A 15981-nucleotide genomic window follows, 5' to 3' on the forward strand; every position below is an offset into this window, starting at 1 on the left:
TTGATCACTCCCACTGACCACGCCCACTGACCACACCCAGACCACACCCATTTGACCACTCCCGCAGACCACGCCCACTAACCACACCCACTACTCCCTGTAGACCCCATAGCCCCGCCCATCCCCAAGGCCCCTCCTACCCCATAATCCCACCCACATCATAACCCTGCCCACCCCAAAGCCCCTCCCACCCAAAAGCCACTCCCACTCCCACAACTCCTCCCACCCCAAGCCCCTCCCACCCCCACAGCCCCTCCCACCCCCACAGCCCCTCCCAACCCAGACCCCCTCCCATTCCCAAAGCCCCTCCCACCCTCACGGCCCCTCCTACTGTCATAGCCCCTCCTACCCCCATAGCTCCTCCCACACCATACCCCTCCCACCTCCAAAGCCCCGCCCATCCCCAAAGCTCCTCCCATTCTCAAAGCCCCTCCCACCCCCAAAGTCCCTCCCACTTCTATAGCCCCTCCCATCCCTAAGGCCCCTCCCATCCCCAGTGCCCCACCCACCCCATAATCCCACCCATCCCATAACCCCACCCACCTCTCAAGCCCCTCCTAACCCAAAGCTCCTCCCACCTCCATAGCTCCTCCTATCCTCAAAGCCCCTCCCACCCCCAACCCCCTCCCCCCGTTCCAGAAGCACGAGGCCGATTTCGGGCTGGTTAAAATCTCACCATCCATTGGGTAGAAAAGGGCGGGGGGGGGGGCAGCCCCTCCCCCAGCCCCTCCCCCACCCACCCCGGGGGGGTCCCGAGGGGTGGGGGGAGGGGCCGAGACTTGGCACAAAAATCCTGGCGGCAGCGGGGGGAGGGGCGGGCGGTAGAAAACGGAGTGGGGACAACGGGGGGGGGGGGAGGGGACCTGGTGCGACCCCGCCACCACCACCCCCCCCCCCCCCAAAGTACAAAAGAGCTAAAAACACCGCGGGGGGGCGGGGGGACAATGGGGACCCGGTCTGGTGGCACTGGGTGGTGGCCCATGGCAGTGGCCCTGGGGGTGGCCCTGGGGGGTGGCACTCAGTGGTGGCCCTGGGGGTGACCCCGGGGGTGGCCTTGGGGGTGACTTTGGGGGTGACCCTGGGGATGACCCCGGGCGTGGCCACAGGGTGGGGGGAGGTCCTGGGGGTGTCCCACAGATGGTGGCCCATGGAGGGGGTGACACTTGAGGTGGCCCATGGTGGCAGTGGCCCTGGAGCTGCCACCCCTGTGTCACCCAGGGGCCCTGTGGGCACCCCGGGGGTGGGGGTGGCCCAAACGGGGCAGAGCCACCCCAGGGGTGCCCCGGGGTTGGTGCCCTGGAATGGTGGCCCTGGGGGTGGCCCATGGAGTAGCCACAGTTGTGGCTCTGGGGACATCACAGGGTGGCCCACAGGAGGTGGCCCGTTAGGGCTGGTGGCCCTGGGGGTGACCCAGATGTGGCCAGTGGCCCCTGGTTGTGGCTCTGGGGACACTGCAGGGGTGGCCCATAGGGCTTGGTGGCCCTGGGGGTGGCTCTGGGGACACCGCAGGGGTGGCCATCAGCAGTGACCCTTGATGTGGCCGGGGGGATCAGCAGCCCGGGGCTGAGCAATGTCCTTGGCACGTCCTGTGACCTCCCTGTGGGTGGTGACCCGGTGCCACCTCTGTGTCACCCCCCGGGGGTGGCACCACCGCAGCGCCAGCAGCCCGGTGGCACCCAGGGCTGGCCAGCAGTGGCCAGGGCTCAGCGATGTCCTTGGCGTGTCCCGTCTGGGGGTGGTGGCCCGGTGTCACCAGGCATGGTCACCACTGCCAGGGGTGGCAGCGCTGGTGGCCCCGCGGTGCCCAGGGCTGGCCAGGACTGGTGACCATGCCCGGTGGCCCCGGGGTGACTCCACTCGGTGGCCCTGATGGCTTCCGGTGTCCCCGCCTGGTGACCACGCCCGGTGGCCCCGGGGTGTCCCGGCATGGTGTCCCCAGTGGCTCTGCCTGGTGTCCCTGCCTGCTGGCCTAGCCTGGTGGCTCCGGGGTGTCCTGGGGTGTCCCCGCTCGGTGTCCCTGGGGTGACGCCACCCGGTGGCCCCGATGGCTCCTGTGTCCCTGCCTGGTGACCATGCCCGGTGTCCCCGAGATGTCCCCACTCGATGGCTCCAGGGTGACCCCGCCTGGTGGCCCCAGTAGCTCCGATGTCCCTGCTGGCGACCATGCCCAGTGTCCCCGCTCAGTGGCTCCAGGGTGACCCTGCCCGGTGACCGTGGTGGCTCCGGTGTCCCCGAGGTGTTCCCGCTCGGTGGCTCCAGGGTGACCCCACCCGGTGACCGTGGTGTCTCCGGTGTCCCTGCCTGGTGACCATGCCCGGTGTCCCCGGGGTGTCCGTGCCTGCTGGCCCGGCCCGGGGTAGCCCCGGTGTCCCCGCCCAGAGTTCCCGGTGTCGCCGGTGTCCCCGCCCGGTGTCCCGGTGTCCCCGCCCGGTGTCCCTGGTGTCGCCGGTGTCCCGGTGTCCCCTCCCGGTGTCCCGGTGTCCCCGTTAGTCGCCGGCCATGCACTTGAAGCGGTTCTTGTAGAAGAAGAGGCGCTGCTTGAGGCGCACGCTGTCGTCGCGGGCGGCCGGGTACCGGTAGCGGTTGTACTGGCGCTCCCCCTCCGAGCGCCGCCACGGCAGCGCCAGCTTGGACGCGTGGTCCACGACCACGTCCTCGCACGAGCCCACGTGCAGCACCCCCAGGCCGTCGATGAAGAATTCTGGGGGAGGGGGGTGCAGGGGGTACCCCCAAAAATGGGCTCAGAGGTGGCCTGGGGTGCCTGGGCCTGACCCTGATCCCGTGGGGCCATGGGGGTGGGGGATCCCAGTGTCCCCCTTAGCTCTGACCCCCTGATCCCCTTCAGGGGGACCCCAGCACCCCCCTAATCCCTGATCCCATTGTGGGGGACCCCAGCACCCCCCTAATCCCTGATCCCATTGTGAGGGACCCCAGCACCCCCTTTATCCCTGACCCCCTTCTGGGGGACCCCAGCACCCTCCTAATCCCTGACCCCCTTCTGGGGGACCCCAGCACCCTCCTAATCCCTGATCCCATTGTGGGGGACCCCAGCACCCCCCTTATCTCTGACCCCCCAAATTGTGGGGGTTTATGACCTTATCTCTGACCCCCTGAATTGTGGGCTACCCCAGGATCCTCCCTCATCTCTGATCCTTTGAATTATGGGGGACCCCAGCACCCCCCTTATCTCTGGCACCCCTCAGACTGAGCCCCCAGACCCCTTGGGACCCCCAAAACCCCCAGGACCCTCCTCCTCCAGGACTCCCCAGACCCCTCGGGACCTCCTTAGACTGATCCCCAGACCCCCCAGACCCCTCTGGGACTCCCAGACCCCTCAGGCTCTCCCAGCCCCCCCAAACCCCTCAGGCACCCCCAGACCCCCCAAACCCTTCAGGCACCCCAAACCCCTCAAGCACCCCCTGGGACCCCCTTAGACTGACCCCCAGACCCCCCAGATCCCTCAGACACCCCCACACCCCCAAACCCCTCAGGCACACCCAGCCCCCTCAGGCACCCCCTGGGACCCCCTTAGACTGACCCCCAGACCCCCCAAACCCCTCAGGCACGCCCAGACTCCCAGATCACCCAAACCCCTCGGGCACCCCCAGCCCCCTCAGGCACCCCCAAACCCCTCGGGCACCCCCAGGCCCCCCAAACCCCCCAGACCCCCCAAACCCCTCAGGCACGCCCAGACTCCCAGATCACCCAAACCCCTCGGGCACCCCCAGCCCCCTTGGACACCCCCAGGGCCCCCAAACCCCCCAGACCCCCCAACCCCTCAGGCACCCCCAGCCCCCTCAGGCACCCTCTGGGACCCCCTTAGACTGACCCCCCAAACCCCTCATGCACCACCAGCCCCCTCAGATCCCCCAAAACCCTCAGGCACACCCAGCCCCCTCGGACATCCCCAAACCCCTCAGGCACCCCCAAACCCCTCAGGCACCACCAGCCCCCTCAGGCACCCCCAGCTCCCCCAGATCCCCCAAAACCCTCAGGCATCCCCAGACCCCCCAGACCCCCCAAACCCTTCAGGCACCCAAAACCCCTCAAGCACCTCCTGGGACCCCCTTAGACCGACCCCCAGACCCCCCAAAACCCCCCAGACCCCCCAAACCCCTCAGGCACCCCCAGCCCCCTCAGGCCCCCTCAGCCCCCTCAGGCGCCCCCAGCCCCCCCAGACCCCCCGAACCCCTCAGGCGCCCCCAGCCCCCTCAGGCACCCCCAAACCCCTCAGGCCCCCCAGACCCCCCACACCGCCCAGACCCCCCAAACCCCTCAGGCACTTCCAGCTCCCCCCAGACCCCCCAAACCCCTCAAGCCCCCCAGCCCCCTCAGGCACTCCCAGCCCCCTCAGGCGCCCGCAGCCCCCTCAGGCACTCCCAGCCCCCTCAGGCGCCCCCAGCCCCCTCGGGCACCCCCAGCCCCGTTCCCGTTTCCCCGGCGCTCACCGAGATGCGCCACGCGGCGCAGGCGGGGGTCGAAGCCCACCTGGCGCACTTTGTCGGTGCGGGCCAGGAAGAAGTTGACGACGCCGTCGGTGACCACGCAGGCGGGGAATCCGGCGAGGCGGTGGTGGAAGCCGGGCCGGGTCCGCAGGCAATCCCCGCCCGCGCCGCCCCCGCGCACGCTCAGCCGCTGCCGGTACGTGGTGGTGTAACCGGTGATCTCCCGCACCGCGCCGCCCACCTGCGGGCACAGCGCCGCCGTGGGGAGGGGGCACCGGGACCGCCGGGACTGCCCGGGACCCACAGGAGCACCGGGAGCGGCCGGGACTGCCCGGGACACACGGAACCACCGGGAGCGGCCGGGACCACCGGGAGCACTGGGATAGCCCGGGACAGCCCGGGACCGCCAGGGGCTATCGGGATCGACCGGGGACAGGTCGGGATCCACGGGAGCACCGGGGACCGCCCGGAATCGGCCGGGATTGCCCGGGACCGCCGGGATCGGCTGGGACCGCCTGGATCGCCCGGGACAGCCCAGGACCCACGAGAGTGCCCGGGACCCCCAGGGACGCCCGGGACCGACAGGGACCCCCCAGAGATACCTGGGGGGACACCCGGGACACCCCAGGGACCCCTGGGACCGCCCGGGACCCCCCAGAGACCCCCGGGACCGCCCAGGAGCGCCCGGGACCCCAGGGACCCCAGGGACCCCCGGGAGCGCCTGGCATTGCCCACCGATGGGATGGGATGGGATGGGATGGGATGGGATGGGATGGGATGGGATGGGATGGGGCTGTGCCAGCACCTGGGCACCGGGACCCCCCCGAGCCCCCACCTGGGCATTGGGACTCCCCCACTGGGCACAGGAACCACAGGGCCCTGCCTGTGGCACCCCCTTCCTCCGTGCCCCCTGCAGGCCCGCCGGTAGCCCGTGGAGCCCCCCGTGCCCCCTGCCCTCGGTGCCCCTGCAGCCCCCGGTACCCCCTGTACCCCCTATGCCCCCCGTGCCCCTTAGTGCCCCCTGTACCCTCCACCCCCTATGCCCCCCGTGCCCCTCGGTGCCCCTGCAGCCCCCTGTACCCTCCACCCCCTATGCCCCCCATGCAGCCCCCCATACCCCCTGCTCCCCGTGCCCCCCGGTGCCCCCTGCAGCCCCCGGTACCCCCTGTACCCACCCCCCGTGCCCCCCCGTGCCCCCCATGCCCCTGAAGCCCCCCATGCCCCCCGTTACCCCTGGAGCCCCCCCGGTGCCCCTCACCCCTGGTGCCCCCTGTATCCCCTGTAGCCCCCATGTCCCCATGCCCCTTGCAGCCCCCCCTGTAGCCCCCCATGCCCCCTGTACCCTCCACCCCCCGTGCCCCTCTGTGCCCCGGTGCCCGCCGTGCCCGCACCAGGTCCAGGCTGGTTCTCTCCAGCACATCCACCAGCTTCTCCAGCCGCGTGCGGGCCGTGAAGATGAAATCATCGTCCACCCACAGCACGTACTTGGTGGTCACCTGCGACACCGCCAGGTTCCTCCCGGCGAACCAGCCCTGCCAGGGGGGGCAGCGCGGAGCCTCGGGCACGGCCCCGCACCCGCAGTGCCCGCGGTGCCACCCTGAGCCCTGACAGACCCCGTGTGCCCATCCCTGGCTACCACAGCCCTGACAGACCCCGTGTGCCCATCCCTGGGTACCACAGCCCTGACAGACCCCGTGTGCCCATCCCTGGCTACCACAGCCCTGACAGACCCCGTGTGCCCATCCCAGGATCCCCCAGCCCTGACAGACCCCGTGTGCCCATCCTGGGACCCCACAGCCCTGACAGACCCCGTGTGCCCCATGGCTGAGATCCCACAGCCCTGACAGACCCCGTGTGCCCATCCCTGGGTACCACAGCTCTGACAGACCCCGTGTGCCCATCCCTGGGTACCACAGCCCTGACAGACCCCGTGTGCCCACTCTGGGTACCACAGCCCTGACAGACCCCGTGTGCCCCATGGCTGAGATCCCAGAGCCCTGACAGACCCCATGTGTCCCATCCTGGGACCCCACAGCCCTGACAGATCCCTGTGTCCCCCTTCCCTGGGATCCCCCCATGTCCCCAACCCCGGGGACCACTGGCTCTTCCAGGACTCGTGTCCCCTTCTCCAGGACCCCACAGCTCTGACAGACCCCGTGTGTCCTTTCCTGGGATCCCCTCATGTCCCCCTTCTCCAGGGTCCCCCCGTGACCCCCATCCCCGGGGACCCCAGCCCTGCCACCCTCCCGGGTCCCCTGTGGGTGTCCCTGTCCATCGAATGTCCCCTGTCTGTGTCCCTGCCCATTCCATGTCCCCTGTCTGTGTCCCTGCCCATCCCGTGTCCCCTGCGGGTGTCCCTGCCACCCATCCTCTGTCCCCTGTCTGTGTCCCTGCCACCCTCCCATGTCCCCTGCAGGTGTCCCTGCCCATCCCGTGTCCCCTGTGGGTGTCTCTGCCCATCCCGTGTCCCCTGTTCTGTGTCCCTGCCACCCTCCCGTGTCCCCTGTGTCCCTGCCCATCCCGTATCCCCTGTGGGTGTCTCTGCCCATCCCGTGTCCCCTGTTCTGTGTCCCTGCCGCCCTCCTGTGTCCCCTGTCTGTGTCTCTGCCACCCTCCCATGTCCCCTGTCTGTGTCTCTGCCACCTTCCCGTGTCCCCTGTCTGTGTCCCTGCCACCCTCCCGTGTCCCCTGTTCTGTGTCCCTGCCCATCCCGTGTCCCCTGTTCTGTGTCCCTGCCCATCCCGTGTCCCCTGTCTGTGTCCCTGCCCATCCTGTGTCCCCTGCCCTGTCCCCGAGGTGCCACCTTGCCGAAGGGCATGAGGTAGTGCTCCAGGTGTGGCCCTGCCAGGGGCTCGGGTCTCTGGCTGTCATCGGCCACCACGATGGTGACCGAGGGGTAGAAGCGGCGGATGCTGGCGATGAGGCCCCGCAGTTTGTCATAGCGCAGGAACGTCTTGGTGGCCACGGTCACCAGCGCCGAGATGTTGTACCCTGGGGGCAGATGGGCTGGGAGCACTGGGAGCCCAAACTGGGAGCACTGGGAGCACTGGGAGCCCGAACTGGGAGCACTGGGAGCACTGGGAGCTGAACTGGGAGGACTGGGAGTGCTGGAAATGCTGGGAATCTGAACTGGGGGGGAGCTGGGAACTGAACTGGGAGCACTGGGAGCCTGAACTGGGAGCACTGGGAGCTGAACTGGGGGGGCTGGGAGTGCTGGAAATGCTGAGAGTCTGAACTGGGGGGAGCTGGGAACTGAACTGGGGGGACTGGGAGTGCTGGGAGCCCAAACTGGGAGTGCTGGAAATGCTGGGAGTCTGAACTGGGGGGACTGGGAGCTGAACTGGGAATGCTGGGAGTGCTGAGAACCTGAACTGGGAGTGCTGGGAGCACTGGGAGCTGAACTGGGAGTGCTGGGAATGCTGGGAGTCCGAACTGGGGGGGGACTGGGAGCTGAATTGAGAGCTCTGGGAGCACTGGGGGCACTGGGAGCTGAACTGGGGGGGACTGGGAGTGCTGAGAACCTGAACTGGGAGTGCTGGGAGCTGAACTGGGGGCACTGTGAGCAGTGGGAGCTCTGGGAGCTGAATTGGGGAGGCTGGGAGTGCTGGGAGCACTGGGAGCTGAACTGGGAGCACTGGGAGCCCAAACTGGGAGTGCTGGGAATACTGGGAGTCTGAACTGGGGGGGCTGGGAGTGCTGGGAACCTGAACTGGGAGTGCTGGGAGCACTGGGAGCTGAACTGGGAGCACTGGGAGCCCAAACTGGGAGTGCTGGAAATGCTGGGAGTCTGAACTGGGGGGACTGGGAGTGCTGGGAGCCTGAACTGGGAGCACTGGGAGCCCGAACTGGGGGGGTGGGGAGTGCTGGGACTGCTGGGAGCAATGGGATTCTGGCACTGGGGGTACTGGGGGCACTGGGATTCTGGCACTGGGGGTACTGGGGGCACTGGGAGCAGTGGGAGCACTGGGATCAGGGCACTGGGGGCACTGGGAGCACTGGGAGCCTGCACTGCACTGGGAGCACTGGGACTCTGGCACTGGGGGTACTGGGAGAACTGGGACTGGGGGCACTGGGAACACTGGGATCGGGGCACTGGGGACACTGGGAGCAATGGGAGTACTGGGATTCTAGCACTGGGGACACTGGGAACACTGGGACTGGCACTGGGAGGGAGCCCCACGAGCACTGGGAGCACTGGGAGCCTGCACTGCACTGGGAGCACTGGGATTCTGGCACTGGGAGCACTGGGAGGGAGCCCCGCGAGCACTGGGAGCACTGGGAGCACTGGGAGCACTGGGAGCACTGGGAGCACTGGGAGCACTGGGAGGGAGCCCCGCGAGCACTGGGAGCACTGGGAGCACTGGGAGCAGGGCAGGCCGGTCTCGGGGCGCAGCCCGGTGCTCACCCCCGTCCCCGCTGTCGCTGTCCCCGTCCCCGTCGCTGTCGCCGTCGCCGCCCGGGCCGTACAGGCGGGGCGTGGGCGGGTGCCGGATGCGGATGGCGAAGGCGGCGGAGTGACCGTCGGTGGAGAACTGCACTGCAGGGCGAGCGGGGGCTGGGCAGGGGGCACCGGGGGCACCGGGGGCACCGGGGGCACCGGGGGCATTGGGGGTATCGGGGCTACGGGGGGCACGGGAGGCGAGGGGGGCATGGAGGGAGAGGGGGGCATTGGGGGGCACGGGGAGCATTGGGGGGCACGGGGGGCGGAGGGGAGAGGGGGGCACAGGGGGCATTGGGGCCTGGGGGGCATAGGGAGGAGAGGGGGGCATTGGGGGCATCGGGAGAATGGGGGGTACTGGGGGGAGAGGGGGCACTGGGGGCACGGAGGGGCACGGGGAGCATTGGGGGCATGGGGGGCACGGGGGGCACGGGGGGAGGCGGGGATTGCCAGAGGCGGGGTCACCGGGAGACACCGGGAACGACGGGGGCATTGAGGGTACCCCGAGTGTCCCTGTGGGTATTGGGGGTACCCCGAGTGTACCTGTGGGCATTGAGGGTACCCCGAGTGCTCCAGAGATACCCTGAGTGTCCCTGCGGGCATGGGGGATGCCCCGAGTGTCCCTGTGGGCATTGGGGGTACCCCAAATGTCCCTGAGGGCGCTGGGGATCCCAATGAGTGTCCCTGTGGGCATTGGGGGTCCCACGAATGTCCCTGTGGGTTTTGGGGATGCCCTAAATGTCCCTGTGGGTATTGGGGGTACCCCGAGTGTCCCAGAGATCCCCCAAGTGTCCCTGAAGGCATTGGGGATCCGGGGATGTCCCTGTGGGTCTCAGGGGTACCCCGAGTGTCCCTGTGGGCATTGGGGGTACCCCAAATGTCCCTGAGGGCACTGGGGATCCCAATGAGTGTCCCAGGGATACCCCGAGTGTCCCTGTGGGCATTGGGGGTCCGGGGGTGTCGGGAGGACCTGGGCATCCAGGGCAGCCAGGGGGGCTCGGGGGGGCCCAGGGGATCCCAGAAGTGCTGGAGTTCCCACGGGTCAGCCACGTCCTGGGGGGGCCAGGAACGAGGGGCTCCGGGGGTGCTGGGGGTGCCAGGAGCACGGAGATCTGGGGGTGCCAGGGCTCTGGGAGTCTGGAGGGGCCAGGAGCTGGGGGTCCCAGGAGCTCGGGGGTCCAGGGTTCTGGGGGTCTGGGGGTCCCAGGGGCTGGGGGTGCCGGGGGTCCGGGGCTCTGGGGACGCTGGAGGCGCTGGGGGTGCCAAAGCTCTGGGGGTCTCAGGAGAGCGTGGGTCTGGGGGTGCCGGGGGTGCCAGGGCTCTGGGGGTGCCAGGGCTCTGGGGGTTCCGGGGGTGCCAGGGCTCTGGGGGTGCCAGGGATTCCCAGGGGTCTGGGGGTGCCGGGGGTGCCAGGAGCGCGGGGCTCTGTGACTCTGGGGGTGCCAGGGCCCCGGGCTGAGCCCCCCGTACGCACCGATGTCGGCGGTGTCGGGGTGGAACTGGGTGTTGGTGTAGGTCACGAACTGCAGCTGCCGGTTCAGGTGGTCCAGGTGGGCGGCGGCCAAGGACAGGTGCGGCTGCCCCTCCCCCCGCAGCGCCACGCCCTCCACCTCGGCCGCCACCGCCAGCGTCCCCAGCGAGGCCGTCAGGTTCACCTGGGGGCGGCACGTCACGGGGGGGGCACGGCAGGGACCCCCCAAAACGGGGAGGGGGCGCACGGGTGGGGGGGGGTGCGACAAACCCGGCGCGGTCACTCCACGGCCCCGCCCACCCCCATTCTCAGTGGCCACGCCCACAGAGCGGTCAGGCCCCGCCCATTTCCAGCAGGCCCCGCCTATTCCGGTCAAGCCACGCCCCCTCGCCGTGCCCCCCCTCGCCCTCACCTGGTACCTGTTCCTGGGCGGCGCCTGCAGGCTGAGCCCTGAGGGGGGGCGCGACACGGGGGTGAGGCCCGGAGACCCCCGCGGGGACCCCCTGACCGTGCCCCCCCCCCCAGAGCCACCCGGGGGACCCCCCTGCCCAGGGAGACCCCCCCAACCCTGGGCGGTTCTACTGGGGGACACCAGGGGGCACTGGGGGAACTGGGGGGCACTGGGAGGAGCTCCCACACCCCCCGTTTCCCCCGTTCTGTGCCCTCCCCCTCGCCCCCCCCGTGCCCCCCTCCTTGACCCGCCGCCCCCCAACCCCGTGCCCCCCCCGACCCTGTGCTGTTCTACTGGGGGGCACTGGGGGCACTGGGAGGAGGTCCCACATCCCCCATTTTCCCCCATCCTGTGCCCTCCCCATGCCCCCCTCCCTGACCCGGTGCCCCCCCAGCCCCGTGCCCCGCCCTCAGAGCCACCCGGGGGTCCCCCCTGCCCAGGGACATCCCCCCCATCCCCGTGCCCCCCCCGACCCTGTGCTGTTCTACTGGGGGGCACTGGGAGGAGCTCCCACACCCCCAGTGGGGTGCCCATCCTGTTTCCCCCATCCTGTGCCCTCCCCATGCCCCCCTCCCTGAGCCGGTGCCCCCCCAGCCCCGTGCCCGTCCCCGCGCCCCCTCACCGGGCACCAGCACCGTCTGCAGCGGCCGCACCTCCACCCCCTGCGCCGGGTACTCCAGCGGGGAGTTGGCCGGGACGATCAGCAGCCGGTCCGCGGGGGTCTGCACCCTGCGGGGGTGGGGGGCACCGGGGCTTCAGCCGGGGCTCCCGGGGGGTCCCACACCCGCCCAGGGGGTCCCGGCCTCCCCCCCCCGTGCTGGGCGCGGGGTCCTGCGGTGCCCCGGGGGTCGCTCCCGCTCTGAGTCCCGGGGGTCGCTCCCGGGGGTCTCTCGCGCTCTGAACCCCGGGGTCGCTCCCGGGCTGATTCCCGGGAGTCGATCCCGCTCTGAATCCCGGGGGTCGCTCCGAGTCTCGGGGGTCGCTCCTGGGCTGAATCCCGGGGATCCCTCCTGTTCTGAGCCCCGGGGGTCTCTCCCGCTCTGAGCCCCGGGGGTCGCTCCCGTTCTGAGTCCCGGGGGTCGCTCCCGGGGGTCGCTCCCGTTTTGAGCCCCTGGGTCCCTCCTGCTCTGAGCCCCGGGGTCGCTCCCGTTCTGAGCCCCGTGGTCGCTCCCGCTCTGATTCCCGGGGGTCGCTGCCGGGGGTCTCTCCGCGCTCACCGGTTCCGGTAGTTGCGGTATTCGCGCTCCCGCTCCCGCAGCTGCCGCGGCCGCTCCCCGGGGGCGAAGGCGCTGGCGAAGTCCAGCCCCGCCGGGCCGGGCCCGAAGAGGCGCCGGTGCAGCGGCAGCGCCAGCCCCGCCTCCGCCTCCGCCTCGCACGAGCAGCCGTTCCTGGGCAGCAGCCTGTCGCGACAGGGCCGCTGTCACCGACAGCAGCGAGGCTACAGCCGCGCCATGGGGAGCGGCACCGCCCTGGCACCGCCCTGGCACCTCCTGTCACTGCCTGGCACCGCCCTGGCACCGCCCTGGCACCTCCTGTCACTGCCTGTCCCCACGTGGCACCGCCCTGGCACCTCCTGTCCCCGCCTGGCACCGCCCTGGCACCTCCTGTCCCTGCCTGTCCCCGCCTGGCACCGCCCTGGCACCGCCCTGGCACCTCCTGTCCCTGCCTGGCACTGCCCTGGCACCGCGCTGGCACCTCCTGTCCCTGCCTGTCCCCACGTGGCACCGCCCTGGCACCTCCTGTCCCTGCGTGTCACCACCCTGACCCCTCCCGTCCCTCCCTGTCCCCACGTGTCACCCCCCTGGCAGCTGCTGCCACCTTCCAGCCCCCCCTGCCGCCCCCCCCAGCCCTGACCCACCCTGGCATCACCTTTGGCACTGCCCTGGCACCGCCCATCGCCCCTCCCCCGCTGCCCCCAACACCCCACCCTGGGGTGCCTCCATTTTTGGGTGCCCTCACCCACGGGCGCCCCATGGGAGCCACAGCCCCGTCCTGGGGTGCCCTCAACCCCGAGTGCCCCCATCCTTGGGTACCCCCCACCCTTGGGTACCCCCACCCTGCAGGTGCCACCCTCCCAGTGCCCCCTGCCCTTGGGTACCCCCCGGTGCCCCGCACCCCTGGGTGCCCCCCACCCCTGGGTGCCCCCTCCTTACTCCATGACCTCCTCCTTGACCCGGAAGGGCACGTGGGGGTAGGCGCGGCCGGGGGGGGGCAGGGGGGGCGGCAGCCGCTCGGGGGGGGGGCGGCGCAGGTCCACGCTGGGGGGGCCCTTGGGGACCCAGAGGTGCAGGAAGAGCGCGGCCAGCGAGGCCGAGGCCACCAGCAGCAGGCACAGAGCCCGCTGCGCCCCCCGCATCCTGCCTGGGGACAGCGACGGGGTCACCGCGGGGACCCCCAGTGTCACCGCGGGGACCCCCAGTGCCCCCCAGGGTCACTGCAGGGACCCCCAGTGTCCCCCAGTGTCACTGCAGGGACCCCCAGTGCCCCCCAGTGTCCCCCAGTGTCACTGCAGGGACCCTTGCATCCTGCCTGGGGACAGGGACAGGGTCACTGCAGGGACCCCCAGTGCCCACCAGTGTCACTGCAGGGACCCCCAAGGCCCCCAGTGTCACTGCGGGGACCCCCACATCCTGCCTGGGGACAGGGACAGGGTCACTGCAGGGACCCTGGGGCGACCCAGCCCCTCCCAGTGTCCCCAGTACTACCCAGGCCCTCCCAGTGCCCCCCAGGGCAGCCCAACCCCTCCCAGTGTCACCAGCGCCCCCAGTGTCCCCCAGTGCCCCCAGTACAACTTAGCCCCTCCCAGTGCCCCCCCAGTGCCCCCAGTACAACTCAGCCCCTCTCAGTGTCCCCAGTGTCACCAGGGCAACCCAGCCCCTCCCAGCCCCTCCCAGTGCCCCCCAGTGCCCCCAGTACAACCCAGCCCCTCCCAGTGCCCCCCAGTGTCACCAGTGCCCCCAGGGCAAGCCAGCTCCTCTCAGCGTCCCCAGTGTCACCAGGGCAACCCAGCCCCTCCCAGTGTCCCCCAGTGTCCCCAGTGTCACCTGGGCAACCCAGCCCCTCCCAGCTCCTGCCAGTGATGCCCTGAGCCTCCCAGTGACAGCAGTGACAGCAGTGTCACCAGTGTCCCCAGTACAACCCAGCCCCTCCCAGTGCCCCCAGTACCCCCCAGTACAACCCAGACACTCCCAGTGCCCCCCAGTGCCCCCAGTACAACCCAGACACTCCCAGTGCCCCCAGTACAACCCAGCTCCTCCCAGTGCCCCCAGTGCCTCCTGCTGCCACCCAGCATCCCCAGTACAAACCAGTGCCCACAGCATCTCCCAGTACAAACCAGTGCCCACAGCACCTCCCAGTACAAACCAGTGCCCACAGCATCTCCCAGTACAAACCAGTGCCCACAGCACCTCCCAGTACAAACCAGTGCCCGCAGCACATCCCAGGGACTCCCGGTAACTCCCAGTACAAACCAGTGTCCACGACACCTCCCAGTACAAACCAGTGCCCACAGAACTCCCCAGGGACTCCCAGTACAAACCAGTGCCGCCAGTGCCGTGCACCGTCCCTCAGTCCCTGCTCTGCCTCCAGCACTCCCATGTCCCAGTTCATCCCAGTTCATCCCAGTTCATCCCAGTACCCCCCCAGTTCCCCCTTTCTGCTGTGCTTGGATCCCTCCATCCCTCCCCAGTGCTCCCAGTGCTCCCAGTGCCCCCAATTTTCCCAGTGCCCCCAATTCTCCCAGTGCCCCCAATTCTCCCAGTGCAAACCAGTGCCCCCAATTCTCCCAGTGCCCCAAATTCTCCCAATATCTTCCAGTTCTCCCACTACCGCCCAGCACCCCCAGTGCTTCCAACACCTCCCAGTCCCCCCAGTTCTCCCAGTGCTCCCAGTGCTCCCAGTACCCCCCGTGCCCTCACCTGGGGGTGGGCGCAGCTCCGGGGGGCTCAGCCCTCCCTCATGGCTCTGCCCCCGCAGCACCGGCCTGGGGACAAGGGGACAGTGTCGGGGCGGGGGGGCCGCACCCCGGGATCCCCCCCACCCCCCCGGGGTGTGGCCGCACGGGGGCCGCCCCCGCCCCTCCCGGGGCTCCCCCCGAGGGCTCGGCCAAGGCAGGGCCCGGGGCAGACGTGACGTGGGAGGGGCTGGGGGTACCGGGGGGCCGGGGGGGGGGGGCAGGGAGGGGCCTGGGGATACCGGGGGGATTCGGGGAATGCGGGGCTCGGGGGGCTGGGACTGTTCGGGCAGCGGGGCCCGGGGATGCGGGGATGCCGGGGGGGCCCGCGGGATGCAGGCGGTGTCGCGGGATGCGGGGTTTGGGGGTGTCTGGGGCCAGAGGCGGCGATGTCGCAGCCGCGGGGCAGCGGCAGGTGCCATCCATCCCCCATCGCGACACGTCGCGACAGGAGCGGCCCCGGCCCTACCTGGCTCCGCTGGCGGATCCCGGCGCTCCGCGGCCGCAAGCGGCACCGGCACCGGAGCGGGCGGCGAGGGCGCCCCCGGCGGCCCCGGTGTGGAACGGCACCGCCGCAGCCCCGGGAGGGGCGGGGCGAGGGTGCGGGGGGGGGGGGGGGGGGGAGAGGCGGCGGAGGGGGGGGAGGGGCGGGGGGGGGGGGGTCGGGCCTGGATCAGCCCCCCCGGTGCGGCGGCCTCAGGCAGCGCTTTGTGCCCACGCGCGGGGCGCACAACGGCCCCATTGACCGGGGGGCGCGGGGGGGCCCGGCCCGGGCTCTGCCGGCACCGGGAGGGGGCGGGGGCTCGGAGCTGGGGGGGGTGGGCAGACTCGGGGGGCTGCCAGGGGGGTGAGGGAGCGAGGAGGGGTCCCGAGGGCTCAGGGGTCCTTGGAGCTGAGGAGTCCCGGGGGCTCAGGGGTCTCAGGGGTCCCGGGGGAGCTGAGGGGTCCTGAGGGGGCTCAGGGGCCTGGGGGGCTCAGGGGCCCCGGGGGGGACTCAGGGGTCCCGGGGGGCTCAGGGGCCTGGGGGGCTCAGGGGCCTGGGGGGGCTCAGGCGTCCCGGGGGGGGCTGAGGGGTCCCGGGGGTCTCAGGGGTCCCGGGGGCTCGGAGCGGTTTGGGCGGGGTCAGGAGGACGCCGGCTCAACAGAGGGGGCTCCAGGGCCGGGGAATGGCGCCGGGGCCGACCCCGCTCTCTCGAGGTCCCCGCCCGTCCCTCCCCGCCGAGC

The 15981-nt window shown here is 70.9% G+C and overlaps 1 protein-coding gene across 2 annotated transcripts; it reads right to left on the minus strand.

Moving 5' to 3' along the window:
• Nucleotides 1–664: 664 nt before the first annotated feature.
• On the minus strand, nt 665–15958 carry B4GALNT1 (beta-1,4-N-acetyl-galactosaminyltransferase 1). Of its 2 annotated transcripts, none has more exons than XM_036399983.2 (12): nt 15227–15958; nt 14723–14787; nt 12959–13162; nt 12023–12205; nt 11428–11534; nt 10767–10804; nt 10358–10538; nt 8851–8982; nt 7249–7436; nt 5837–5977; nt 4449–4686; nt 665–2701 (listed from the first exon to the last, which is right to left on the minus strand). In XM_036399983.2, exons 3-12 carry the CDS (start codon nt 13159–13161, stop codon nt 2487–2489), a joined length of 1626 nt encoding a protein of 541 aa, XP_036255876.1. In that variant the 5' UTR covers nt 13162; nt 14723–14787; nt 15227–15958; the 3' UTR covers nt 665–2486. The 2 variants fall into 2 exon arrangements, with proteins under 2 accessions (XP_036255876.1, XP_036255875.1); XM_036399982.2 differs by having other exon boundaries at nt 12959–13166.
• Nucleotides 15959–15981: the final 23 nt, after the last annotated feature.

The sequence above is a fragment of the Molothrus ater genome, chromosome 30, assembly GCF_012460135.2.
Source record: "Molothrus ater isolate BHLD 08-10-18 breed brown headed cowbird chromosome 30, BPBGC_Mater_1.1, whole genome shotgun sequence".
NCBI lineage: Eukaryota > Metazoa > Chordata > Aves > Passeriformes > Icteridae > Molothrus > Molothrus ater.